We start from the raw sequence: 26994 nt of genomic DNA on the forward strand, positions 1-26994 counted from the left end.
GCGGCAGGGAGATTCCCTTGCTGCGATCAGTTCACACCCACGCCTAGCCTTGGACGAGCTTAGGCAGCCCTACACGATTCCCTAGGCTCAAGAAGATGCCTACAATGCAGGCAGCCTGCCTCGGGATTTAAAAAAAAAAAAGTGCATCCCAATTGGCTGGTTAGACAGTGGTAGGATGCCTATCATCGGGTCACCATTTATAGAATTTATCCCTAGCAGTTAGACAATGTAAAAACAGGTATAAGTGCCAAATAGGTATCCAAAGTTACTGCAGAAAAAAAGTGAAGACCCCCCCACACACTACAAGAACTGAAGCAGAACGAGACTTAGGGGTGATCGTCAGTGAGAACATGAGGACTGCCAATCAAGTGGAGCAAGCTTCATCCAAGGCAATGCAAATCATAGGTTGCATACGCAGGAGTTTCGTCAGCCGTAAGCCTAAAGTCATTATGCCATTGTATAGATCCATGGTGAGGCCCCACCTGGAATACTGTGTGCAATTCTGGAGGCCGCATTACCGTAAGGATGTGCTGAGACTGGAGTCGGTCCAGAGAATGGCCACCAGGATGGTCTCAGGACTTGAGGATCTCCCGTACGAGGAACGGCTGGATAAGTTGCAGCTGTACTCACTCGAGGAACGCAGAGAGAGGGGTGACATGATCGAGACATTCAAGTATCTCATGGGCCGCATCGAGGTGGAAGAAGATATCTTCTTTTTCAAGGGTCCTGCGGCAACAAGGGGGCATCCGTGGAAAATCAGAGGCGGGAAACTGCACGGGGACACCAAGAAATTCTTTTTCACTGAAAGGGTGATTGATCGCTGGAATAGTCTTCCACTTCAAGTTATTGAGGCCAGCAGCGTGCCTGATTTTAAGGCCAAATGGAATAGACACGTGGGATCTATTCACAGAGAAAGGTAGGGGAGGGTCATTGGGGTGGGCAGACTAGATGGGCCGTGGCCCTTATCTGCCGTCTATTTTTATGTTTCTATGTTTACTCCAGTGTTCACTGACCCTCTCACACACCCACAAAGATCAGAATAAAAATGTAAATGGCTGTCTCCAGAACATCAGCACCTGGTATAGGAAAGCCTAGTAGAGCTGCACACAGGTGTCTTAAATAACCTGGGGGGTGGGCTAGTGAACCATAGAGAGGAGAACCCAGGCCCATAAGCCACTCTAACCACTATAATTATGATGGAACATATGCACCCACCAACCCCCCCAGCCATACTCTACTGCCATATAGGTGCCACCTATAGCCATAAGGGCTATTGGGGTAGTAGACAGGTGGGTATAGTGGGTTTTGGGGGGCTCACCATAACCTATAAGGGAGTTCTGGTGAGATGTTTATCTGGCACCCTTTTTGTGAAGGTGCTCCACTGCTCTGTTGCCATGTCTGGGTAGTCAGTCCATTACATGACTGGACCCTCCCACATCCAAATGCTCTTGTTCTGGGTGTTTGGGACCACATTCTTCAGCAATGAATTCCAAAGTTTTAATTACAGATTGTGTGAAGAAATATGTTCTTCGGTTTGTTTTAAATCTACTACTTAGTAACTTAGTAGTAGCTTAGTAGTCCTAGTATTTTTGGAAAGAGTGAACAAGCGATTCACATCTATCCTTTCCACTCCACTCATTATTTTATAGACCTCTATCATATCACCCCTGAGCCATCTTTTCTCCAAGCTGAAGAGCCCTAGCCGCTTTAGCTTTTCCTCCATAGGGAAGTCGTCCCATCCCTTTTATCATTTTTGTCGCCCATCTCTGTTTCTTTTCTAATTCCGCTATATCTTTTCTGAGATATGGCGACCAGAACTGCACACAGTATTCGAGGTGCAGCTGTACCATAGAGCAATACAAGTGGGAGTTGAAGAGTTGAAATCAGCTTTAAAAAAGTGAGCTTTTAGCTTTGATTCAAATACTGCTAGAGATGGAGCATGACATATTGATTCTGGCAGCCTGTTCCAGGCATATGGCGTGACAGAAAAAAAGGGACGGGATCTGGAGTTGGTGGTGGAGGAGAGGGAACAGATAAGAGGGACTTAACCAATGGACAGAGTTCACGGGAGGGATCAAAGAGGGAGATAAGTGAGGAGAGATATTGAAGGGCTTCAGAGTTAATGTACTTGTAAGAGGAGTTTGAATTGTATTCAGAAACGGCGGTTTGTTGGATCTGAGTGGAGAGGGAGAGAGCGGAGTCAAAGATCACCCTGAGGTTGTGAGCTGATGAGAGAGGGAGGAGGAGAGTGTTATCCACAGAAATAGAGAATGGTGAGAGGTGGAAAGATAAGGAGTTCAGTTTTATCCATATTCAGTTTGAAATGTTGGTGAGACATTCAAGCGGCAATGGCAGGCTGAGATTTGGGGGTACTCATGATTAAGGGGACAGAGCTCATGGGGTGAGGATGGAGACAAAGCATGTGGGGATGGGGTGGGGATGCTGATAGGAATAGAGACAAACTTTGTCCCTCTGTCGTGCTCTAAAAACTTGAAACTAGTATCAATATGTAAAAACTTAACAAATCTTAGACAACTAGCAATCAAATTCAATGATTAAAAAAATTGCAGACCCTGGGCAAGTCACGTAATCCCCTCATTGCCCCAGGTACACTAGATAGAGTTTGAGACCACTGGGACAGATAGGGAAATATGATAAAGTACCTGAATGTAAAACCACTTAGGATATAAGTGGTATATAAATAATAAAATAAATAAATAAATAAATATAATTTGTGTTTTGTCTGCCTTTGATATGGCAACAAGAGTCTTGTCTGTTGATCAGACTCCTACCATCTGCAATATCCTTCCATCATGTGCCCAGCTGCTCAACAAATTTATCCATCACTGTTTGCATCAAGAAAAATTTCCAATATTTAATAGACAGTTATTTTTCTGTTCATCCACTCACAGTTTAGTTTCCCTTCTACACTCATGTCTGAAAAACAATCCAATTACCTTCCCAGATGATGTAAAAACATAGGCAACTATTTGCTTAGCCCTCGATTATTTTGCTCCTAACTTATGGTGCCCTTTCTTGAATCTATTCCCTACTGCTTGATCTGAACTGGTAGAGACAGGCTAAGTACCTTCTTAGGAGTCCTAATTAGGATTGCTTATTTGCTCTCAGAATACCTTTTCAGCTTGGTCTTCATTGGAATGCTGATGGGCTTCTGCAGACACTCCATTACTGTTGTGATACGTGCACATTGCTTGTAATGGCAAGCTGTTTCAGTTACAGTTTATTTCAGCATATGATATACCACTGTTGGGCTAAGGACTGGCATAACAGTGTCATGATAAAGCTCAACTGTTACAGTTGGTGTTGCCAGAGCCAGAAAAAGTAGACTCATCCCATTGCATTTGTTTTTGTATTGACGAAGTGCTATTCAAAGATAGTTCCTACTGTCCCTTTAACTTCTATTCAATTGCAGGAAATTCTACAGTATAAATCATTGCCAAGATACAAGCACCACAATGGGGCTCGTTTAGTGCCAATTCTGTCACAGCTTCTGGACATGCTTAAGCTGTTATAGAATCCTAGTGGAAAACCACTGGGCATACCAATAATTTAGCACACCAAGTTATGGCATGTCAATGGCTGCTATAAGTGTGTATACTTGTGTGCGCCTATACAATGCATGCAACTGATAGTATTCTATAAGTTGCATGCATTGTTTGGTAATACACCCATCACACGCCCATGTCCTGCCAACATGTATGACCTGTAGTGTAGTAAAAGGGGACAGACAGCCCCAGACGCCGTTTTGGTAGGGGTGCCAGCAACTCTTCACTCCCGACGCCACACTCGCACCCTTCCTTCCCTGTCCCGTACCTCTTTAAAATCTTCACCAGTGCAAGCAACTACTCTAGCCTGCTGCTTGCGCTGGCCTGGCTCCCTCTGAAATCACTTCCAGGTCATGGGCATCATGAAGTGACATCAGAGGGAAAGCCAATGCCAGTGTGAGCAGCAGGCCGGGGAAGCTGCTCGTGCTGGCAAAGATTTAAAGAGGTACAGAGGTGAGAAGGCAGGGCGCGAGTGTGGCATGGGGGCCCAGAAGGAGCGGGGGTGGGGTGGGCAGAGAGAAGGACATGGTGCCTCCTACTCTCGCTATACCACTGTGTGTACCCCCAGCAGTTGTGCGCTATGTGATAATGCACGCTGGTTACAGAGTAGCACCTAGCACGCGCTCAATGTTCAGTTATTGACTCCATGGACATGTGTAAGTGCTAGACTTATGCAACATATGCACATTATTGGTGCTTAAATTTAGTAGATTTGCTTTACATGTCAGTTTTATTTTCCTTGACTGCAGGTGAATTTGAAGAACTTGACCCCCCTCACCCATGTGGAGTGCCAAAATGCCCAGCTGGGCATCACTGCAGGGACTGGATAGGTCCTAATGATGGGATCACCCAGTTTGATAACATCTTCTACGCTGTGCTGACTGTCTTCCAGTGCATCACTATGGAGGGATGGACCACAGTGCTGTACAATGTAAGTGAAGTCCATTATCATAGAAGGGAGGTGAATATGGGAGGCATCAAGGCTTCCTGGAGTCTGCTCAAATATGAAATGAAGAATATGTAACAAAGAATCCTCTTACTGAGTACATTCAGGATCTTTTCCCAATTTAAAGGTGATACTTTGAGTGGTCAATTATGTCTCAGATTTCTGTTGCCTGTGGAGATCCAAAGGAATTACTTTCTGATCTGGTTTGAAATTTTAGGAAGTAAAGAACCTCACACAAAAGAGTCTAAATCGACTGAACTGTGGCAGACTTGATAGATGTGAATGACTTCCAAATCTTCAAATTTCTAAATATTTAGAAGATTAGAGGACCAGGGGGAAAAACGGACCTCAAGTGTCAGATATAGATAAATCTTGTCTGATCACCAAAACGTGGGCTATCATTGGACCAATCAAACCACCTTATCCTATCGTGGATACCGCTAATCTATCCTAGCTCCAGAACATCAGCACCTAGTATAAGAAAGCCTAGTAAAGCTGCATAGAGGTGGCTTAAGTAGTCTAGAGGGTGAGATAGTGAACTATAGAGAGGAGGACCCAGGCTCATAAACCACTCTAACCACTACATTAATGGTGGAATATATGAGCTCCCCAAAACCCTACTGTACTGCCATATAGGTGCCACCTGAAGTCATAAGGGCTATTGGGGTGGTAGACCTCTGGGTATAATGGGTTTGGGGGGAGCTCAACATTACTTATATGGGAGTTGTGGTGAGATATTTATGTGGCACCCTATTTGTGAAGTTCACAGCAGTGCCCTGTAAAGTGCACCACTGCTCTCTTGCCATGTCTGGGTGGCCAGTCCATCACAATGCTGGCTCTTCTCACATCCAAAAGGTCTTGTTCTGGGTGTTTGGGACTTGGATAAATATTGGATGAGAATGTGGTATAGATAGATGGCCTGGCAGTCTGGACAATCAAATGCCTGGATGTTTTAAAAATATATATATATATTTTAGATGTATTTTTTGAGAATGGACATTTGTGCCCTGCCGAGTTTGGGCGACTAACGCCCTATGTCCAAATCAGACTTATGTTTTGATTATGGCCTTCCACATGTTTTAAATTTCATTTATTGTAGAATGTAGCTTTCCATTTTTACAAAAATGCCAACAAAAATTGAATACCATAACAGCAGAGAGGTAGAGAATGTCAAACTCAGCCAAAATATATATTTTAGGCACTTTTGACATGCTATAAGGAAACCTTAAGTCACGATGATCTTGTTCAGCTTTATCCACAATATAGTGGGAGTAGAAACAGGTTCAGCAGGTGTGATCTTTTTCATCACTTTCCAGGTATAGACCCTTCTGGAAGGTCTCTGTCTCTTTCCATCATTCCATTCTTTTAGCAACAAAACTTATACAGAGGTTCCCAACAAAATGTCTGCTGTCTCTTTCTTTTCTAAAACAGAGGAGAACTTATACATTTTTTCCTAATGGGAATTCAGAACCACTTGTCAGACATAAGAACATAAGAACTGCCGCTGCTGGGTCAGACTGGTGGTCCATCCTGCCCAGCAGTCCGCTCACGCGGCGGCCCCTAGGTCAAAGACCAGTGCCCTAACTGAGACCAGCCCTACCTGCGTACGTTCCAGTTTAGCAGGAACTTGTCCAACTTTGTCTTGAATCCTTTGAGGGTGTTTTCCCCTATAACAGACTCCGGAAGAGCGTTCCAGGTGTCTACCACTCTCTGAGTGAAGAAGAACTTCCTTACGTTCGTACGGAATCTATCCCCTTTTAGCTTTAGAGAGTTCCCTCTCTTTCTTCCTACCCTGGAGATGTTCCAAGGTATGTCCCCTTGCACTGCTTTCCACCAGAAACCAGCTATTTCCCTCCATAATTTGGCTAACATACTTGCGCAATGGAATGTACAATTATAACAAGTCCTAATTTAGGGATGGGATCCCAAAACCAGGGCAGGATTAAAGATGTTTCCAGGTATCTCACCAGAGATGTTTTAACAACTGATGTAATGAAACTTGGTTCAGTGCGAGAAAAATCATCCTTCAGCCTCAGACAGCCTAATACTGGCACATTGTCTTGGCAAGAAGGCAGATTTCATTGGCAGAAGAGATTTCTTTTGGAAAGAATAACATTAATTTGTTGGTAAATGAACAGAAAGAAATTGAATGAACCAAACTGAATTCCTTTGATCTAATGAAAGAAATTACAACTAATAACTGTATTCTTTTTATTATTATCATTTTTAAGGCACAATTTAAGGATTATATAGTATACATAAGTATGAGAACAGCTCAAAAATGAGAATAATCATAGAATGAACTAGGAGGAAAAGTCAAAGAAGAATATGACTAGGGCAAAAATGGAGATTTAAGCAGATGGGTTAGAAGATTGCAAGGGAGGGTGACAGCTGGAGATTGGGTGGAAGCTGTTTCTAGCGCCGAGGGGCTAGCAGAAGCCCAAGTGCAGCCTGAGTGATGGTGGAGGGGATAGACAACCTATGCATTCTGTCTTTTACACATGCTACTTGAACAACAAAATGGTGCATTCACTGAAAATGGCAGCGGGAAAGAAATGAAACAGGACAGAGAGAAAAAAGGTGGAGGATACGCGGAAGAAGAAAAAAGGAGAAAGTGGTACATGGCAGGTAGGAAGAAAATAAGAGGAAATTAGGAGGGAAAGCAATAGAATTAGAGAATTAAAGAATGAACAGATTAATGTAATAGCGATAGGTAGGAAGTGAGAGAACATATTTTGTCCAATGTCCTATTTCATGGAAACAATAGAATTGCATTGGGACCTTGCTAGGCCCTCAAGCTGTACTATACTTAAAGAATCAAAAGACTTCTTCTTTATAAGAACTATGAGGGAGGTATAAAAATTTAATCAACAGCCAGCCCTGTTGCAGCAGCTGTCTGGCAAGCACAGATCGGATCAGTCAAGTGGTTTGCGGCCCAGAGCAGTGTCTCGTGGAACGTGCGAAGGAGGTTGGTTTTGCTGCCGACCGAATCTCGGCTGCCAGATATGAAAAATATGAACTGTTTCTATTCTTTCCAGCTGCAGCTCTGTTTCCAGGTACTTTGTAGCTTTGATTGAGCTGCTGCTTTTAAGGATGTAATCTCTGAAAAATATAGCAATGCTGAAACACTCATAAGTGTGATTTGCATAACTTTCCAGGGGACAATTACTAGTTTCTCCAAGAGGTCATGTGAGATCATTCTCAAAGGGATAATGCAGGTTAGCGGGAAACACAGATACTACTGTTCCCATGTAATGCACACCTGCTTTGAAATTCAAAGTACCCTTCGTTCAATACTTCAGTACATTTTTCCTTCCCGATCCAACTCTGCCTCCCTCTCTCTATTGCTAAAAGTACTCACGATGTCATTAGTGCATAGATGATATACCTAGTGCTTGCTTCGTAAAGACATGTGGAGGGTAATTTTATATAGGTTGGATAGGTAAGTGAAAAAGGGCTTTTTAAATTTGAGGCTAAATTGTACAGCCGCAGCCATTCTATAAAATGGATGCATCACCTCCCCCCCCCCAAGTCTGCATATATCTGCTAAAAGTACATACATGGAAATGTACAGTGCACATTTTGTGTATGCACATTTCTGAAACGGATTGCAAAGAAAGGGAGTAGCATGAGTCAGTCACAATTTTCTGTCACTTCAGTGTTCCCTGACCACACAACTGTGGCTCAGTATGAACCATCTCAAAACAGCGTTGAAATATGTCTCTCCTCCCTAAACCATAGTATCACTGAACAAGAATGAGAAGAGGCAACAGGTCCCAGTCTTCCCTTCTACCTTTGTCCTAGTGCCACTTGGGCAATCCAACCTTTATTCAAGGCATGCAACCACACAGGACGTGATACCATCATGAAAACAGTGCATATACGTCTATCTACCTGACAGGTCATATGTCAGGGCTGCAGTAGTGCTCTGGCCTGTTCTTCTCCTTGCTTGCTTGCTTATGGTAATGAGGACAGTGGAACAACTTTTAGGACTAGAGGGCATGTACAACATGTACTATAAAGTAGTAGATTTAGAACAAACCAGAAACCCGTTCTGAGCTTCTGGGAGAACGGGATAGAAATCGAAATAAATAAATAAATGATATTTCTTTACTCAATCTGTAATTAAACTCTGGAATTCATTGACAGAGAATGTGGTGAAAGCAGTTAGCTTAGCAGGGTTTAAAAAAATGTTTGGCTAATTTCCTAAAACAAAAGTCCATAAACCATTATTGAGATGGACTTGAGGAAATCCATTTCCTATTCCTAGGATAAGCAGCATGAAAGAAAAGATACAAATCGAAGAAAAAACAGCTGATACGGTAAACGGGGAGACAAAACATTTTTTAGCTATATCAGTGATAGGAAGAAGTACAAAAGTGGCATTCTGAGACTCAAAAGTGAAGGGGAGAAATATATAGAAGCTGATAAAGAAACAAATAATTCTGTTCTGTGTTTACCGCTGAAACTCCGAGAATGGGACCACAGAAGACAAACATAGGATGGAGGAGTGGCAGACCCTGATCAATTTTCAGAGGATTGTGTTCGTGAGGAGTTAGCTAAATTAAAGGTAGACAAAGCGATGGGGCCGAATGGTGTACATATGAAGGTGCTGGAGGAACTTAGGGAAGTTCTGGTGGCTCTGCTTACTGACCTTTTCAATGCTTCTCTAAAGTTGAGAGTGGTACCAGAGGACTGAAGAATGGCAGATGTGGTCCCTCTACACAAAAGTGGAAGTATGGCAGAAGTAGGGAATTACAGGCCGATATTTCTGACTTCTGTGGTAAGCAAGCTAATGGAAACACTTTTAAAACAGAGAATGGTGAAGTTTCTGGAATCTGGTAGATTACAGAACCAAAGGCAACATGGATTCACTAGAGTTAGGACTTGTCAGAAAAATCTGATCAATTTCTTTGACTGGGTGACCAGAGAATTGGATAGAGGGAGTACACTAGATGCTGTGTATTTAGATTGTAGCAAAGCCTTTGACAGTGTTCCATACATCGTCTTATAAATAAACTGAACGTCCTCGGGCTGGGCCCCAAAGTGACAGGCTGAGTCAGAAACTGGTTGACTGGAAGACAACAGAGAGTAGTGGTTAATGGAGATTGCTCTGAGGAAAGGGATGTTACCAGTGTTGTGCCTCAAGGTTCTGTTCTTGGGCCTAATCTTTTTAACATTTTTATAAGCGATATTGCTGAAGGACTGTCAGGTAAAATTTGCCTCTTTGCGGATTATACCAAAATCTGCAATAGAGTAGAAATCCCAGATGATGTGAATAATATGAAGAAAGACCTAGCGAAGCTTGAAGAATGGTCTGAAATTTGGCAGCTAAAATTTAATGCTAAGAAATTCAAGATCATGCATTTGGGCTGCAAAAACCCAAAGGAATGGTACAGTTTAGGGGTGAAGAACTTATGTGCATGACAGAAGAGCAGGACTTGGGTGTGATTTTAAGGTGGCCAAACAGATTGAAAAGGTGAAAGCTAGAAGGATGCTAGGGTGCATAGGAAGAGGGTTGGCCAGTAGAAAAAAGGAGGTATTGATGCCCCTGTATAAGACTCTGGTGAGACCTCCATTTAGAATATTGTGTACAATTCTGGAGACTGCACCTTCAAAAAGATATCCGGCAAAGTGCCGAGTTTTGAAAAGCCGTCCGGACACCCAGACATGTCCTCTAAAAAAAGGACATGTTTGGTTAAATGCGGATGTCTGGTATCCCTAATCGTCACTGTAGTGAGATTGGCCAAAGGACACTTGGGTTAGGTTACAGCAGAGGTAAATTTGGTAAGAAGGTCTATGAAAATTCACAGGCCTTCCTTCTCCTGGAGCCAAAATCTTCTCCAGAAGATAGGCAATCTTCTCCAGACACAAGCAGATCAGCTTTGAAAAAGGTGGAATTGGCTGAAGCTATCCGGGTAGATAAGGATCTGCCATAAAGCATGCAATTAGGAATGGCGCTGGCTAAAGCAGGCGCATAGATGATAACAACTGGGACAAATAGACACAGAGGGGTATCCTGTATATTTATTTTTATTAAGGTACTTATACACCACCCTTCGCAATACCGTTAAGGAGGTTTTTGCATTCAGGTACTCTAAGCATTTTTCCTTATCTTTCCCGGTGGGCTCTCATTCTACCTATGGAGGATTAAGTGACTTGCCCTATCCAACCTATATAAAATTACAGGGAGCAACACAGGGATTAAATCTGCAATCTCAGAGTGCTGAGTCAGCAGTTCTAACCACCAGGCCATTCCTTCTATACCTAGTTATAAATAGCACAGGACAACTAAGAACCATCAGATAGGGCAAATGTGGCCTACTCGGTGCTCAGCTAGGCACAAGCACTCATAATTTATAAGCATGTATTTACTTGTTGCCTGGTAAATGCACAACGGCTGCCAAGAAGGAATTGCTTCTCAGGAAGGCCACCTATGCACCAGAGGGATGTGATTAGAGAAAACAGAAGAACAGAAGTACTCCACAGACACGAACAGCAACAATGGAGTAGATGGCAATGGCAATAGATATGAACTGAGCCAAACTTTATTGGAACCACAGTGTGATCATAGCTATATGACACAAACAAAAAGTGTGGCAGGGCATTGCACTAAGTTGAATCTGTCTTCCATAATATCTATGATATTGAGAATTATCTGGAAGGAATGGAGTGGCCTTAAGAAGAAATTCAAGGCTCAACATGCTGTAAGAGTCCGAGAGGGTTCTTCCAGCCAAATAATTTTGTCCAGGATTGAGCAACAGTCAACTGGAAATCTTCCATTGTGCAGTTAGAACTAGTCCATGTTTTGCTCTGCAAGGTGAGTTCTTTTACTATGCCCAGCCTTGTTATATTTCTAGTAAGCCTAGCAGCCTGTGGTTGTGTGCAGTTTCCCCCCCTCTCTGTCTGAAGGCCTCTGGCTCAGGAATGCCAGGATGCCAGCCTTCTGGTAGCCTGAGATTATAGCCTTAAGATCTTTCTACAGTTAACTGCAAGGGTGCAGTATTAGGTAAGAGCTACTATCCCATTTTTCATGGAAGGGTGTACTTTGTGAAGGACCTGGCGTTAGAACAGTAGTAAGTAAGGCCATAAGTGTGCTGTGTGGTCAGAGCTGCTTGTTGCACTCTTATCAGGCTGCTCTTTTGCTGATTTCTTGGCTTTCTGCGTAAGGACCCAAGTGCATGTCAATAGTACAGCTGTGTCACTTATGCGCATGTTTCAGAACTCTGTGTTTCCTACCTGCTGATAGAATCTGCTTGGTTATTTCTCTTAAGAGACAGGCATAAAGAGACAGACAGGGCGATAGAAAGGCTAGGTGAACACAGAAACAAAGAAGAAGCAGACAAATTGGCAAGGAGTTAAAAAAAGATGAAGCTACAAAGACAGATGGTAGCTCCAAGAAATGTACTCAGCTCCAGCAAAATGCAATGCTCAGACATTTTTATTAAGCAGACAACTGAACTTGTTGCACATTGTGAGAATGGAGTGTGACTCTCAGCATGAGCTGTTACTGTTTCAACTGCAGATATGTGAATCTTGCAATAAAAAATAAAATTTTTTTTGAACGTTCAGGAACTTCCAAAACATCTGACACCTTCAGCTTGAAAATAATAAATAGTTCACAATTTTGACTTTATCCGGTGGCAGAATCCATTGGTTTGAAAATGGGCAATAAGGGCCTAATAACACCTGGTGGGGAGTCTTCAGCAGGAAGGATTATCCAGTCTAACATTCACAGCTGTGGTGTTGTTATCAACTTGGCACTGACAATGGAAGATGAGATTGCACAAGAAAGCATTCTTGAAACAAGGTGGTAGGACAAATCTGCCAATTTCTGCACCATTCAGAACTAAGACAGTTTATACAGGTGGTGGCTTTGTCTTGCCTGCACTACTGCAATGCTGTTTGCATGGGAATGTTGTAAATGTCCATGGACAGATTGCAGCTCATCCAAAACACAGCAGCAAAAGGGATAACAGATTGCAGAAGGAAGGTTAGGGTAAGCCAACTATTAATTCCTCTGCATTGTCCCTGCCCTCTCTGAGGCTATGAATTAATTTCAAGATTTGTGTGCTGGAATTCAAAGTTTATAGAAGGATGGTTGCACAGTATCAGTTTATTTGAGTGCAGTGGTTTGACTTTTGCAGAAAATTGTACTCAAGCCAGGAGGTAAAGGTAAATCTTAGAATTTGTTCAGCACAAGAGCTGACATTAGTTAGCATCTGAATGAGATGGATTTATTTTGTCTTGTATCCTGTCCTCCCCAGATAGCTGAGAATGGGTTACAGGGTAATAAAATCAATCATTGAGAGAAAACCAGAAGTGATATCTGAACATCAGAGATTTCAGAGTCAAACAAGGGGCATGAAATTCCAAAGTCAAGTTCTATACAACACGCCTGATTAATTCAGGAGTCATTTACCCCCGGATTCTATATATTTGGCACCCAAAATTAGGCACAATGCTGATATGTGTTGCAACTTAACTGGTTAACAAGCCATTTGGCAGCAATAATTGGGAGTTCCAACAAGGTATAACGTGAGCAATAGATCTATAGGCTTTTCACAAAAATGTACTGCTCTCCTCCCCCCTGTACTCAACCTCCAAACCCAATGTGTTATTCCTTCCTATATTAAGCTCTTGTAAACTATGCGAGCTCTATAATTATGGAGAGGATGCAGTATATAAACTTAAGGTTTAGTTTAGTTTATATTAAGAATTAGGCTAAGAATTAATTGCGGTAGCCTGAAAGTATAACGAGAAATTGTAAAAATGTACTTTTTTGCTAAAATGGGACGCGATATGTAATTTTAAACATGATTTTCATGATCAGCAGCCCAAAATCTATAAGATACACCTGAAAGTGTTGAAGAAGCAAAAACTTTGTTGTCCAGTGTTTATGCATGCCTCTTGCTACCCAGTATTCTAAAGCCCCGTGCATCCAGATCCCATTTGACACAACCCCAAAGGGGGTAAATGACAGTGTTCCAAATAAACACTATTCTATAAGGAACAAAGACGCTTACAAATAATACAAAATATAGCCATAAAAATAATACATCATGGGAAGAAATATGATCACGTGACTCCTTATCTGATAGAATCTCATTGGCTACCCATCAATCAAAGAATAATATATAAAATAGCATTATTAGTATTCAAAACAATAACTTCTAATGAACCTCAGTTTATTGATCGTCTACTAATTCCTCACGTTTCAAACCGCCTTCTTCGATCTAACACCCAAGAGCTACTTATGGTCCCTTCATTAAAAATAATAGGAACTAGACGCCATGATATTTTTTCAGTCAAAGCGCCGCTTATTTGGAATACTCTCCCTTTATATATTAGAAACATCAAAGACCTCACTTTATTTAAAACTAACTTAAAAACATTTCTTTTCAAAGCCTCTTTCAATCTTTAAAAAGGAATTTTTCCTCGATAATTTAAAATAATAAAAGTGAAAAGTTTTTACTTTTTTAAAACCCCATCCTTAGTGTTTTATCCCATCCTTTACAATTTTCTTCTCTTCCCATTGGGAAAACAACAAATTTGTAACTTTCATTCCCCTATGTTCTTTCCTAATTATTCCAGTCTCGTCTGTATTGTTAGTCTGTATCGACCCTGTCTCTTTTAGTTTTTTTCTTTTAATATTTTTATTTTTATTTAATTGTTTTATCCCTATTAAACTGTTATGTTATTCGCTTAGAATTTATTAAGCGAACCATTAAATCTAAATAAACTTGAAACTTGAAACTTGAAGTGCCAATCTTTAATGGCCCATACTTAACACCACCCATGGGAATGCCCACCTGTAAACTGGAGCATGGGCAGGGTGCATAATTATATACAAGTATAAGCATACTTCCTGAATCTAGACATGAGCATTTATACCAGTGTATGGCTGGAGTAAGTACTCACATCTAAATATATTTAACCTATTATGTTTGTGGTGTGTGGAGCAGTGGTTAGAGCTACAGTCACACTGCTCCTTGTAACCCTTGGCAAGTTACTTAAGCCCCCATTGCCCCAGGTACATTAGATAAACTGTGATCCCAACAGGACAGATAGGGAAAAATGCTTGAGTACCTGAATGTAAACCACTTAGGTTATAAGTGGTATATAAATACTAAAAATAAATAAATATAAAGGAGCCTACTTTTCTCTATAGTCGGAGCTGGTGTTAGTGGGGTACAAATGGTACAATTGCCCATAACCCCCATACCACAGAGGTTCCCAAGCGGAAGAAGCCACAGACCACTGGCAGGATTTTGCCGTCTACATTCTACAGATACAGTCCTTTATTCAATCCTTATTCTTTCTTGATCTACTGCTTTTGATACTGCTGACCATCATCTACTCCTTGATACACTGCCCTCTACTCTTTGATACACTGTCCTCACTTGGATTTTGGGGCTCTGTTCTGTCTTGGCTTTCTTCTTTTTTTTTTTCTCCTATTCTACTTTTAGTAGGAAATTCTATATATGGCATCTAAATAAAAACTGGCATTGCAAAAAATGCTATAGGCAGCTTTTTTTTTTTGCTACTTCAGCTTGTCTGCGGTGTTCTTTGCTCACATATTTAAAGACAATAAACTGTTTTCAGTCTAATTTTTTATATGTGAGTTTGCAAACCATTGGGCCCTTGAGGAAGGCGTGTTTGCCGAACCATGGACCGTGTAAGGTTGGATTTTTACCACTGTATTTTTTTACCATTGTACTTTTTTCATTGAAATTTTCATGTTTTTATATATCAGTATATAATAAATTATCTCATTCGTTTATCTTTTTATCATCGGTGGTAGGCAAAAATGGTTGCTTAGTACCTTACTGCCTGGCTGCCTGTAGTTCACTCACTGAGTTTACTGGGTTAAACATGTGACACAGTATGACTTAGTGAGTGGCTGTCTTTATAAAGAGAGAAGATTCAGAAGAAGACAGATGTATCTGTGGTGTGGGTGTCTGTATGACTGACAGCATGTGTCACCCAATTTCTCTTACAATTCAGTTAAACCCACACACGTTTCACACTAACAGTAGTGACTCTCTATACAACAGTTATCGGAGATAGAACTTTATATCTTTTTCATCCTCTGGTCTAACTGATAAGCAGCTCTTATTGTGACACAAGGTAAAACAAGCCTGAGCCTACCTAATGTTCAGACAGTGAGTTTGAGATATTCTGATTCAAAGGAATACTTTTTTTAAAAATTTTCTTTATTTATATATTTTAACAATTGACAATCTTTATAAGTCAATAGAAAGAAAAAATGCAATGTAAGCTGAAAATAAAATTCAAATTATTTAAAAGGTATCTCCTTATTACAACGTATAGTTAGTCCTCAATAATCAGAGATGTAGCTGAAGAAAAACTGAAATAAAACATCAAAGAACTAAGTATCAGGAAAACTAAAGAGGTGGCCTGACTGCTCTTGAACATTTCTTTTCTGAGCTATCTTGAAAACAGCAAAACTCATGATGTAGACTAAGATTGCTCTATAATAAAACACGTATCTATTACCTCTGAATGTCAAAACACAATTACAGGGATATCTTAGTGTAACCAGGGTTAAAAGTTTAAAAGTTATCTGAGTAGAAAAAACAAGGTTTAAAGAAGATTTTAAAGGGTTTTTAAAGTAAAGAAAATCTGGAAGATAAGATCTGTGGGGGGAGGTGGTTTTTTTTTCCTATTTTGAGAAGTTTGGTTTGTGTATCTTTTGCAGTTTTGGGTATTCTGTTACTGATCTCCTCCATAGGTTTGCTGTCCTCGTACAGCGATCAGCATCAGCTGGTGAACATTCCAACTGTCATATTTGACAGTTGGGAAGGTGACTTGGATCTGTGTGGAGGTGGTTTCTATGCCTTGTGAGAAGGTAATTATGGTGATTTTTATTTAAATTTGAGAAGGATTGTGAAATTCTGGTTAAGGTTTGAAGTTTGGTATTGATGCTGGTATTGTTCTGTGAGATTTTCTCTGAGAGATCCTGTGAAGCAAATCTGTGGAAGTATTTTGAGAGATTCTCTGTGAAGCAAAGCTGTGGAGCTGATTTGAAAAAGCTATTTTATGAGATGGCCTGTGAGATTCTTCTGTGAAATATATATATTTTAAATTATTTATTTATTCATTTATATACGTACATGAAATTTTAAGGACTCCTTTTACTAAGCTGCGCTAGCGGTTTTAACACGCGCTTAGCGCGTGCTAAATTGCTGTGCGCACTAGACGCTAACACCACCATTGAGCTGGCGTTAGTTCTAGCCACGTAGCATGGGTTTAGCGCGCTTATATTCTGCACACGCTAAAAATGCTATTGCAGCTTAGTAAAAGAAGCCCTAAGTATTAGAACAAGAGCTTAGCCACCTAATTACTCCAAAGGAAATAGAAAACACAGGCCTAAAAAAAACCCTGAAAAAATTATTTGCTCAAAACTCTTGTAATAGCCCACAAATGGGAGGGAGACAATTCCCATCTTAGAGAGAATTATGAAAATAGAAATTAATGAAAATCAAATTTGTATTGTTACTTCTTCAAATTATTTAAATGGGCCACTCTACTTGGGATCAGTTAGGATTGCCTCACACTGCAGTACTAAGTATTGATACCCCCTTTCTTCAAGAAAAAATTACAGCTGGGATGGTTCAAAAAATACGTAAGAATTCTGATCCAAAAGGATCATACATTTGCAAGGATATCTAAGTTGAAATTTTGCTCCCAGTATAATCACATATTGCTTTAATTCAAGGAACCTCTTTCTCCTGGTCTGAGTTGTTTTCGAAACATCTGGGAACATGGAAATCTTGCTTCCTAAGAAGGTCACTTCTCTAAGCCTAAAAAATAGTCTTAGGAGTGCCTCCTTATCTTGATGAAAAACGAATGTCACCAGAAGAGTCGCACGACTAATGACCTCATCCTCTGAGCTTTCCAGAATATTTGTGATATTCATAGCATTTGAAGCCTCAGGAAAAACCCCTGAGGAAGAAGACAGTTGTTTTTTTTTTTTTAATATTGGCAAAATATATATTTTATGAAGTGGAGGAAATCCATTCTCAGTGTATTTAAATACTTCCTTCAGGAGCTTGTAAAATAAATTTTTTGAAGAGATTGTCAACATTCTAGGAAAGTTTAGAATCGTGAGGTTCAGTGACTTAGTATAATTGTCAAAGTTTTCCACTTTCCTAGCAAAGAGCAATTTGTCCTGGATTATAGATAATTGAGAAGATTGTAACCCCTGGACCTGCTGGTCTAAGTAGTCAACTTTTTCTCCCTGAGTTTTTACTTCCCCTTCAAGTTTGTCAAGTCTCTGAGCCTGAATATTAACCAGGGGAAGGGTTCCAGCACAAAGTTTATGTAGGTAGTCCAATGCTGTCCATATTGACTCCAAGTTAAGTACAGCAGGTCTTACCAGAAAAGGGACCATGGGAATCTGCCCTTCTCCTGCTGACAACTCCGAAGCCTTCTCTGCTCTCAATGACCCAGTTGGTTCAGATTGAGGCATCGTCAAACCCTCAAGCTCTTCAGGTGACACTGAAGCTCATCCCTGCTCAGCTCTTGACATCTCCCAATCTCGCGGCTGCAGAGGAGGCGCTGGTCTCACGGGACTTAGCGAAAGCTCGCTTCCGAGAACTATTACAATCCTTAGCTAACATGTCAATTAAAACCAGGCGAATACCAGATGACTGGAAGATAGCTAATGCCATCCCAATCTTCAAAAAAGGATCGAGAGGAGAACCGGGCAACTATAGAACTGTGAGTCTTACGTCGGTTCCTGGGAAGATGGTTGAAGCACTAATTAAGGATAGCATAGTGCAGCACTTGGATAATCACGACCTGATGAGAGCTAGTCAACATGGCTTCAGGAAGGGAAAGTCATGTTTGACGAATTTATTTCAGTTTTTTGAGAAGGTGAACAAACAAATTGATAGTGGAGAACCGGTGGATATAATATACTTGGACTTCCAGAAAGCTTTCGACAAGGTTCCACATGCAAGGCTTCTGAGGAAACTACAAAGCCATGGAATAGAAGGGGATATACTAAGATGGATAGGCAAATGGCTGGAAAACAGAATGCAGAGGGTGGGCATAAATGGGAAGTTCTCGGACTGGGAGAAGGTGACAAGTGGTGTGCTCCAGGGCTCGGTTCTTGGGCCCATCTTATTCAATATCTTCATAAATGACCTGGAAGAAGAAACATCAAGTAATATAATCAAGTTTGCAGATGACACAAAACTATGTCGGGCAGTTGGGTCACAAAAGGAGAGCGAAGAACTTCAGAGAGATTTGAACCAGCTGGAGAAATGGGTGGAAAAGTGGCAAATGAAGTTTAATATAGATAAATGCAAAGTGATGCACCTGGGCAGGAAAAACAAGGAACATGAATATAAAATGTTAGGTGTAACATTGGGCAAGAGTGAACAAGAAAGGGACCTGGGGGTACTGATAGACAGGACCCTGAAGCCGTCGGCTCAGTGCGCAGCGGCGGCAAAGAAAGCAAACAGGATGTTGGGCATGATAAAGAAGGGAATCACGAGTAGATCGGTGGACGTCATAATGCCACTTTACAGAGCAATGGTCAGACCACACTTGGAATACTGTATCCAGCACAAGTCTCCCTACCTAAAGAAGGATATAACACTTCTGGAGAGGGTGCAGAGGCGAGCCACGAAGCTGGTAAAAGGTATGGAGAATTTGAGCTACAAAGAACACCTCGGAAAACTGGGATTGTTCACCCTCGAGAAGAGAAGACTGCGAGGAGATATGATAGAGACTTTTAAAATACTTAAAGAATTTGACAAAATAGAGCAAGAAACATCATTATTCACACTGTCAAATGTGACTCATTTGACAGAGGTCATGGACTGAAACTGAAGGGTAACAGGCCCAGGACAAATGTCAGGAAGTTCTGTTTCACCCAACGAGTGGTGGACGCTTGGAATGCTCTCCCGGAAGAGGTTGTGATGGAGACCACCATTCTAGGATTCAAGGGCAAGTTGGATGCATACTTTCTTGCAAATCACATTGAGGGATATGGGTAAACAAGGTCTTCATTAGGGAACACCTAACTTAGCCTCCGCGTGTGTGGGTCGCCGGACTAGATGGACCTATGGTCTGATCCGGTGAAGGCATTTCTTATATTCTTATGTTCTTATGTTCCGAGCACCAAAGACTCTCTCTGATTCAGTGCAGCTGGTTCGCCCCTGGGTGAAGAAGTAAAATAGCCAGTGATAACCTCCTGCCGCAACAAGGTAGGTTCAATCTGCCGGGCTGAAGCAGGGATTCTTCCTCTCCTTTTAGGTATGTTTATTTTCAAGCTTTACCCCGCCGAAACGGGTAGAAATATAGTCAGCAGCAGGAGAGATTAACACGGCATCCTCACTACACCGCCATCTTGTCTCTTCTGTTAAATATTTTGAGAGATTCTTTGTGAAGCGAAGCTGTGGAGTTGATTTGTGAAGCTATTTTAGAGGTCCTGTGAGATTTTCCTGTGGAACATTTCAAGAGATTGTCTGTGAAGCGAAGCTGTGGAACTGATTTGAAAAATTTTCCTAGGAATATACAGTCAAACCTCGGTTTACGAGTGTACCAGTTTGCGAGTGTTTTGCAAGACGAGCAAAACATTTGCAAAATCGGCGCCTCGGAAACTGAGCTTGACCCGGTTTACGAGCGCCACCCCCCGCGATCTGGCATCCCCCCCGCTCACGTCGTCTCCCCCCCGCGATCCTACATCCCCCCGAGCACTGCAATGACATCGCTTACCCCGATTGGGCACCGGCACCAGCACCAATGCACGGTTCATAGACAATGGCGCGAAAGACAAAAGCGTGCGCCGACAATTGAGCGCAGCGCACGCCACCGTGCCGATCTAAATTACAGTTTTTAGGGGTTACGACGGGGGGTTTTGTTGGGGACCCCCCCCAGTTTACTTAATAGACATCGCGCCGGTGTTAAGTGGGGTTTGGGGGGTTGTAACCCTCCACATTTTACTGTAAACTGAACTTTTTCCCTAAAAACAGGGAAAAAGTGAAGTTTTCAGTAAAATGGGGGTTACAACCCCCATAACGCCCCCACAACGCGGCGTGATGTCTATTAAGTAAAGTGGGGGGGTTCCCCCCCACACCCCCCCCGTCGGAGCGCTAAAAACAGTAATTTAGAGCGGCGCAGCGGCGCACGCTGCGCTTAATTGTCTGGGCGCGCCTTTGTTCCGGCGCGCTTTTGACCTGACACCCCAATGCACAGGAGGTGCCGATGCCCAAAGATCCTTCCTCTTCTGGCCTGGGCTGGGCAGGGCGGTGCAACGGAGATCCTCCCTCTTCCCTGTACTGGGCTGGACTGGGCTTTGAGCATTTGTGCATGCTCAAAGCCTTCTGATCTCGCTCTCTCCGAGCACAGGGAAGAGGGAGGATCTCCGTCGCACCGCCCAGCCCAGCCCAGGCCAGAAGAGGGAGGATCTTCGGGCACCGGCACCTCCTGTGCATTGGTGCTTATGCCGGTACCCAATCGGGGTAAGCAATGTTGTTGCGGTGCTTGGGGGGGATGTAGGATCACCGGGGGGGGGGGGTGCGACGCGAGCGGGGGGGGAGGATGCCGGATCACGGGGGGGGGAGGGGATATGGAGAAGTGTCAGTGGCCTCAAGGGAGAGGGGATGGAGCAGCACCAGTAGCCGAGGGAGGGAGGAGGAGGTGGAACGAATCAAAGCGAGTTTCCCTTACTTCCTATGGGGAAACTCGCTTTGATATACGAGCAATTTGGTTTACGAGCATACTTCTGGAACGAAATATGCTCGTAAACCAAGGTTCCACTGTATTCTGTAAAGGTTATCAGTAAAGATTAATAACTGAGATATTGAGTAAAAGATTTGTGTATATATATATATGAAATGTTTAGTGAGGGTATGATTATTGTGGTTGTAGTATAGAAAATTTTGGGAAGAGAAATAGTATAGTGAACATCAATTATCTGTTTTTTTTTCTTAGCTAGGAAAATTTATTTAGGCAACAGTTGGGGTACTAGACTAGAGTTGTAGGTTTTCCTTTTTGATTTGGTCTAAGTTACCTTAGGAAGAAGGGAGAGTCTGTGAAGTTGGAAGACAAATTATTTAAAGAATCAGTTTTCTTAGACACATCAGTTAGTCACTTTTAGATAGAGGATTCAGAAGAAATAAAAGAAGTGAAAAGTACTTATCTGACAAGCCTACATGATAACAGCTGATGTTGATATCCTATTCATAGGATTAAAGGAGATTTTAATTGGACCTATATGAAATGTGAACTGTGCAGAATTGAAGCTTAATTGCATTTCCTAGAGATATTTTACAGTATCTGTTTATTAAATCCTTAAAAAAGCCATCACTTACAAACAGTGATTAAGGAAATAAAAATGAACAAAGGAAGTATCACACATTCACAATAACCAATAGGAAATACACTTCCCCCTCCGCATTCGCGGTGATAGAGGAACGGCAAGGCAGCGAATAGAGAAAAACCATGAATAACTTTTTGTATGTTATTTGCGGTTTTTCTGTAAAAAAAAAACCAAACTAAAAAGACACAAAACTGTGAATAACCTGACCTGTTCCAGTGAAGAATGTGCAGCTGGGAGGATCGATCTTCTTTGTGCAATGCCGAGAGCAGCGATTTCCTGTGATATAAATTTGGGGCGGGGCCTTTGATCGAAAAACTGAAAATAACCAGAACTGCGAATAAGGAGGGGGAAGTGTAGTTGTTTTTGTGTAATCCACATTGATCCATCTAAAGGAGGTAGCAGAATACAAATAGCACATTGCGTTATATTATAAAATTATACATCTAGGCTTGGATTTTCTAAGCAGTCTCGTCAGCGGCCGCTGATCACATGCCAATCATGCAACAATGCTGTTTAGAAAATCACGCCGCTGACAAAGGCAGACACTGGAAATGTAGGCCAGGGTTTTCAAAACCTACATTTACGGTGCCTATCCTTGATGTGAATCGCGCCTCCATAGGTGCTTTACAGCACCTAATGCCCCTTCCGGCATTAGCCATGCCTACAGTGGCGTTAGGCATCATAAAGCATCTACGTAAGCGTGATTAGGCGCCTTGAAAATCAGTTTAAAACATTGTTTATATGGCTTGCTTTTTTTTTTTTACTTACTCCCTTTTATGAAGCAGCATTAGCATTTTTTATCGCCAGCCGTGGCAGTAAAAGCTCTGACGCTCATAAAATTCCTATGAGCATCAGAATTTTCACCATTGCAGCTGGTGATTAAAAAACGCTAATGTGGCTTTGGGTTAGTTTGGGCACCTATTGCTGCCTATAAAAAATGGCACCATTTAGACAATCCGGATCTTAGGGATAAATTCTATATATGGTACTCATAAAATCAGTGCTGAAAAAAGCACATTAATATAAGCCAGGCTTAAAGTTAGGCGCAGTTTATAGAATAGCACTTATGCCCAGGAACCGTGTCTAAATTTAGGCCCGGGCATTTACACCAATGAAAATGTGCTGCAAATGCATGCACTTAAATTTAGGCATGGATGCCCTTATTGTGTAATTATGCACTAAAATTAAAGGAAAGTCCCTGATCCGCCCTCCCATTTCTGCGCTTCCTTTTTAATGCCATATGTACATTTTAGGTACATATTCCATGCCTAAATTTACACGCATAAATTTAAATTAACATGCTAATAATTGGCTCATTATCCAATTAAGCTACGCGCATTGGAGGCATGCCCAAATTTACAAGCACCACTCAAAGCACTATTTATAGAATTCAGGAGCTCTGTACACATAGGGCTCCTTTTATCAAGCCGCGCTTGACGTTTCATCACGCGCTAACCCCCACGCTGGCTTAAAAACTACCACCTGCTCAAGGGAAGCAGTGGCGGCTAGCGTGGCCGGCGGTTTAACGCGCGCTATTACACGTGTTAAACCGCTAGCGTGGCATGATAAAAAGAGCCCATAGTCCACACTCTTTAAAGAATTAATTTCATTTTCAAATGACAGCTCATCCCTACTACTGTGTTTTCCCCAAAATAAGACAGTGTCCTATATTCATTTTGGATCCATAAAACGCACATGGGCTTACTTTTGGGGATGTCTTATTTTTTTCATGTACAACAATCATCTCTCCCTTCCTCTCCTCCACCCCAATTCTTCCTCTTTCCCTCCCATCTCACCCATCCCTTTGTGATGCATCTTTCTATCAATCCCATCCCCTTGTGCAGCAGAACCTCACCAACCCTCCCACTACGAGACTGCCATACCTCCACTCCGAGGCCTCCTAAAGCAGCGGGGGTGGAGCGTTGCTGAATCGATGAGTCTGATTTTTTTCAGCATATCAGGCAGCACTAGTATCAAGGATGGAGTCAGGAAGTGTTGGGGACATTTGGGGGAGGGTGCTTCGGGGGTCAATCTTAACTAGGGCTTATTTTTGGGGGTAGGGCTTATGTTAGGAGCATCTTTAAAAATCATGGTAGGGCTTATTTTTAGGGAAAAAGGGTAGTATTTCAGGTCCATGGGCTTTCAGTGGTGAATAGGGCAGCAGACTGCAGCTTCTGTCAGTTTCCACTTTTGTGAAGGAAAACACCAATTTCCTTATTTAGCTAATTATAAAAACAAATGTTTCCCTCTGGGTAACATCAATGGATTCTTGACAACTGCTGTCTACAATAAAAAGAAGCGCTGAAGAGAGATCGCTTCCTAGATGACACATTTTTGGGATGGAAAGAGGGAGAGAGAGATGGAAAGGGAAAAAACCCCCACATTTATCTTATGTGCAAAAACTTGTCACTGATGGTATTTATAAATTATAGTAAGTTTGACATGAACTTGGCAATATTTTTACAGCAAATAATTTGTATTCTTCTCCTGTTTTTTTTTGGTGTTTTTTTTGTGGTATCCTTACCACAATGTGATTTCTGTTGGTAACGGTTTTTGTTTCATTGATTCTGCTCAATGTGGGATATGAACCTTTTTGCTGGAACCCCCTGTTTTACTAAGGGGCGCTAACCCTCTCGAAGAGCGCAGAGAAAGGGGGGACATGATAGAAACATTCAAATACGTCACAGGCCACATTGAGGTGGAGGAAGAAATCTTTTATCCTACGGGTCCCACTTTCGCCCCCCACATTTCGCCCCCAGCAATTCGCCCCTCACATTTCGCCCCCCACATTTCGCCCCCAGACACATTTCGCCCCCACACATTTCGCCCCCACACATTTCGCCCCCCGGATGTTTCGCCCCCACACATTTCGCCCCCACACATTTCGCCCCCGCCTTTGAGGGGAAAAAGAAATCCGTCTCGGAGCGCAAATCCTTACCTCACGGGCCCTCAGTCCAGCTGCTGGTGTGTGCGCGAGCGAAGCCAAGGGGGGGAGGGAGTCGAAGTCTGGGGATGAAGGGGGATCGGGGCTTGGGCCAGAGCGAGACAGCGGAAAGGGAACATGAGCTGTGCGCGAGCGAAGCCAAGGGGGGGAGGGAGTCGAAGTCTGGGGATGAAGGGGGATCGGGGCTTGGGCCAGAGCGAGACAGCGGCACGGGAACATGAGCTGTGCGCGAGCGAAGCCAAGGGGGGGAGGGAGTCGAAGTCTGGGGATGAAGGGGGATCGGGGCTTGGGCCAGAGCGAGACAGAGGAAAGGGAACATGAGCTGTGCGCGAGCGAAGCCAAGGGGGGGAGGGAGTCGAAGTCTGGGGATGAAGGGGGATCGGGGCTTGGGCCAGAGCGAGACAGCGGAAAGGGAACATGAGCTGTGCGCGAGCGAAGCCAAGGGGGGGGGAGGGAGTCGAAGTCTGGGGATGAAGGGGGATCGGGGCTTGGGCCAGAGCGAGACAGCGGAAAGGGAACATGAGCTGGGCGCGAGCGAAGCCAAGGGGGGGGAGGGAGTCGAAGTCTGGGGATGAAGGGGGATCGGGGCTTGGGCCAGAGCGAGACAGCGGAAAGGGAACATGAGCTGTGCGCGAGCGAAGCCAAGGGGGGGGAGGGAGTCGAAGTCTGGGGATGAAGGGGGATCGGGGCTTGGGCCAGAGCGAGACAGCGGAAAGGGAACATGAGCTGTGCGCGAGCGAAGCCAAGGGGGGGGGAGGGAGTCGAAGTCTGGGGATGAAGGGGGATCGGGGCTTGGGCCAGAGCGAGACAGCGTCCCGCGAGCGTACGCCGCGCGCCTCCGACGAGCCGCAGGTCCGCCGAAAGGGAACATGAGCTTATCCCGCTGGAGCGCGCTGATAAGTGCAGCAAGGCCTGAAGTAGGGGAAAACGCTCAGGGGCGAAATGTGCGTGGGCGAAATGTATGTATAGTCGCCAGTGCTAAATTCGGCCAATCTGGCGCCAATGACTTTGCAAAATTCACCAGAGCTTAACCGCCAGCGCTTCTATAAATATGACATGTTCTTGCCTCTTGGTCATTTAGTCCTTTCGATTTCCTGATTAACTGATCTGTGTAGTGATTTATTTAGTTATGGAATCAGTTCTTTCAAAGCGTGGCAAGAAGAAGCTAGTTTACGAAAATCATATTTATGTATTCTCTAAACGAACAGCAGATGCCAGCCATGCTATTTGGGTATGCGAAAAGCGGTCAAGGTGTAAAGGACGCGTTTGGACTGAAGGAATTGATGGCGAAGTTGTGAAAATCGTAAATATACATAATCATGCAGCACAGGCAGCAAGGCCTGAAGTAGTTCGATTAATCAATGAAGTTACTTCCAGGGCAAGGTCGACACAGGAGACGCCACAGCAGATTCTCAGTGAGGTCATTTCAGGCAGCCATGCAAACGTTGGAGCGCTTCTGCCTAGAAAAGATTCGCTAAAGAGATCAATTCGATCGTCAAGACAAGTCGAGGGTATGCCGCGGCTGCCTCAAACCATTGATCAACTCGTCATCCCGCCAGAATTTCAGGAGATCATTATCAATGGCGTCCAACAGCAATTTCTTTTGTGGGACTCGGGTAAACTTTTCTCTTCAAGCTATTAGCATTATGTACTCGTACATGTAGGCGTTATTTGCTCGCATTTTATATCACTTTGTGGCACATAAAATGGCCCAAAATTTCTTAATTTATTAGAATTGGTCAAACAAGTATGTCTGAGTCTTCTAAGCCGTTTTAAGCGTTATCTTGAATTATTGTTGCTATATAATCTTCCACATTTAATTTTACTAAATTACTTCGTACAATTTTTGGTAGAATTTTAGTAGAATTTGTGAAACATTCCATTAACGTAATAGCTCAAAAAAATGAAGAAAAAATATTTTTTTTTTGTCTTTCGGAATTTTTTGATGCCAGCGAATAGAGCTCGTCGAAAAATGGTGTTTTTTCTGCACCCCTGACTATTTCTGACCCTTTTTTGGACTTTGAAAAGCCCATGTATGTCCCGTCCCAACTGAGGGGTTTCCTCCATCCACCGCCTAAATTTATGCCTAAATTATTTTTATTTTTATTCAGGGACTGGAACCAGCCGAATATTGATATTTGGAACGAGGGATAATCTCCACTCGTTGGCACAGAGCAGT

General features: G+C 42.7%; 1 protein-coding gene across 1 annotated transcript in view; it reads left to right on the forward strand.

The window, feature by feature from the left end:
- CACNA1E (calcium voltage-gated channel subunit alpha1 E) overlaps positions 1–26994 on the forward strand; it is a 791083-nt gene that overhangs the window by 334082 nt on the left and 430007 nt on the right. Inside the window, exon 6 of the mRNA XM_033915447.1 lies at positions 4316–4497. Within this exon, the coding sequence (XP_033771338.1) occupies positions 4316–4497 (182 nt within the window). The remainder of the gene's footprint in view (positions 1–4315; positions 4498–26994) is intronic.

This window comes from Geotrypetes seraphini, chromosome 12 (genome assembly GCF_902459505.1).
Source record: "Geotrypetes seraphini chromosome 12, aGeoSer1.1, whole genome shotgun sequence".
Classification (NCBI taxonomy): Eukaryota; Metazoa; Chordata; class Amphibia; order Gymnophiona; family Dermophiidae; genus Geotrypetes; species Geotrypetes seraphini.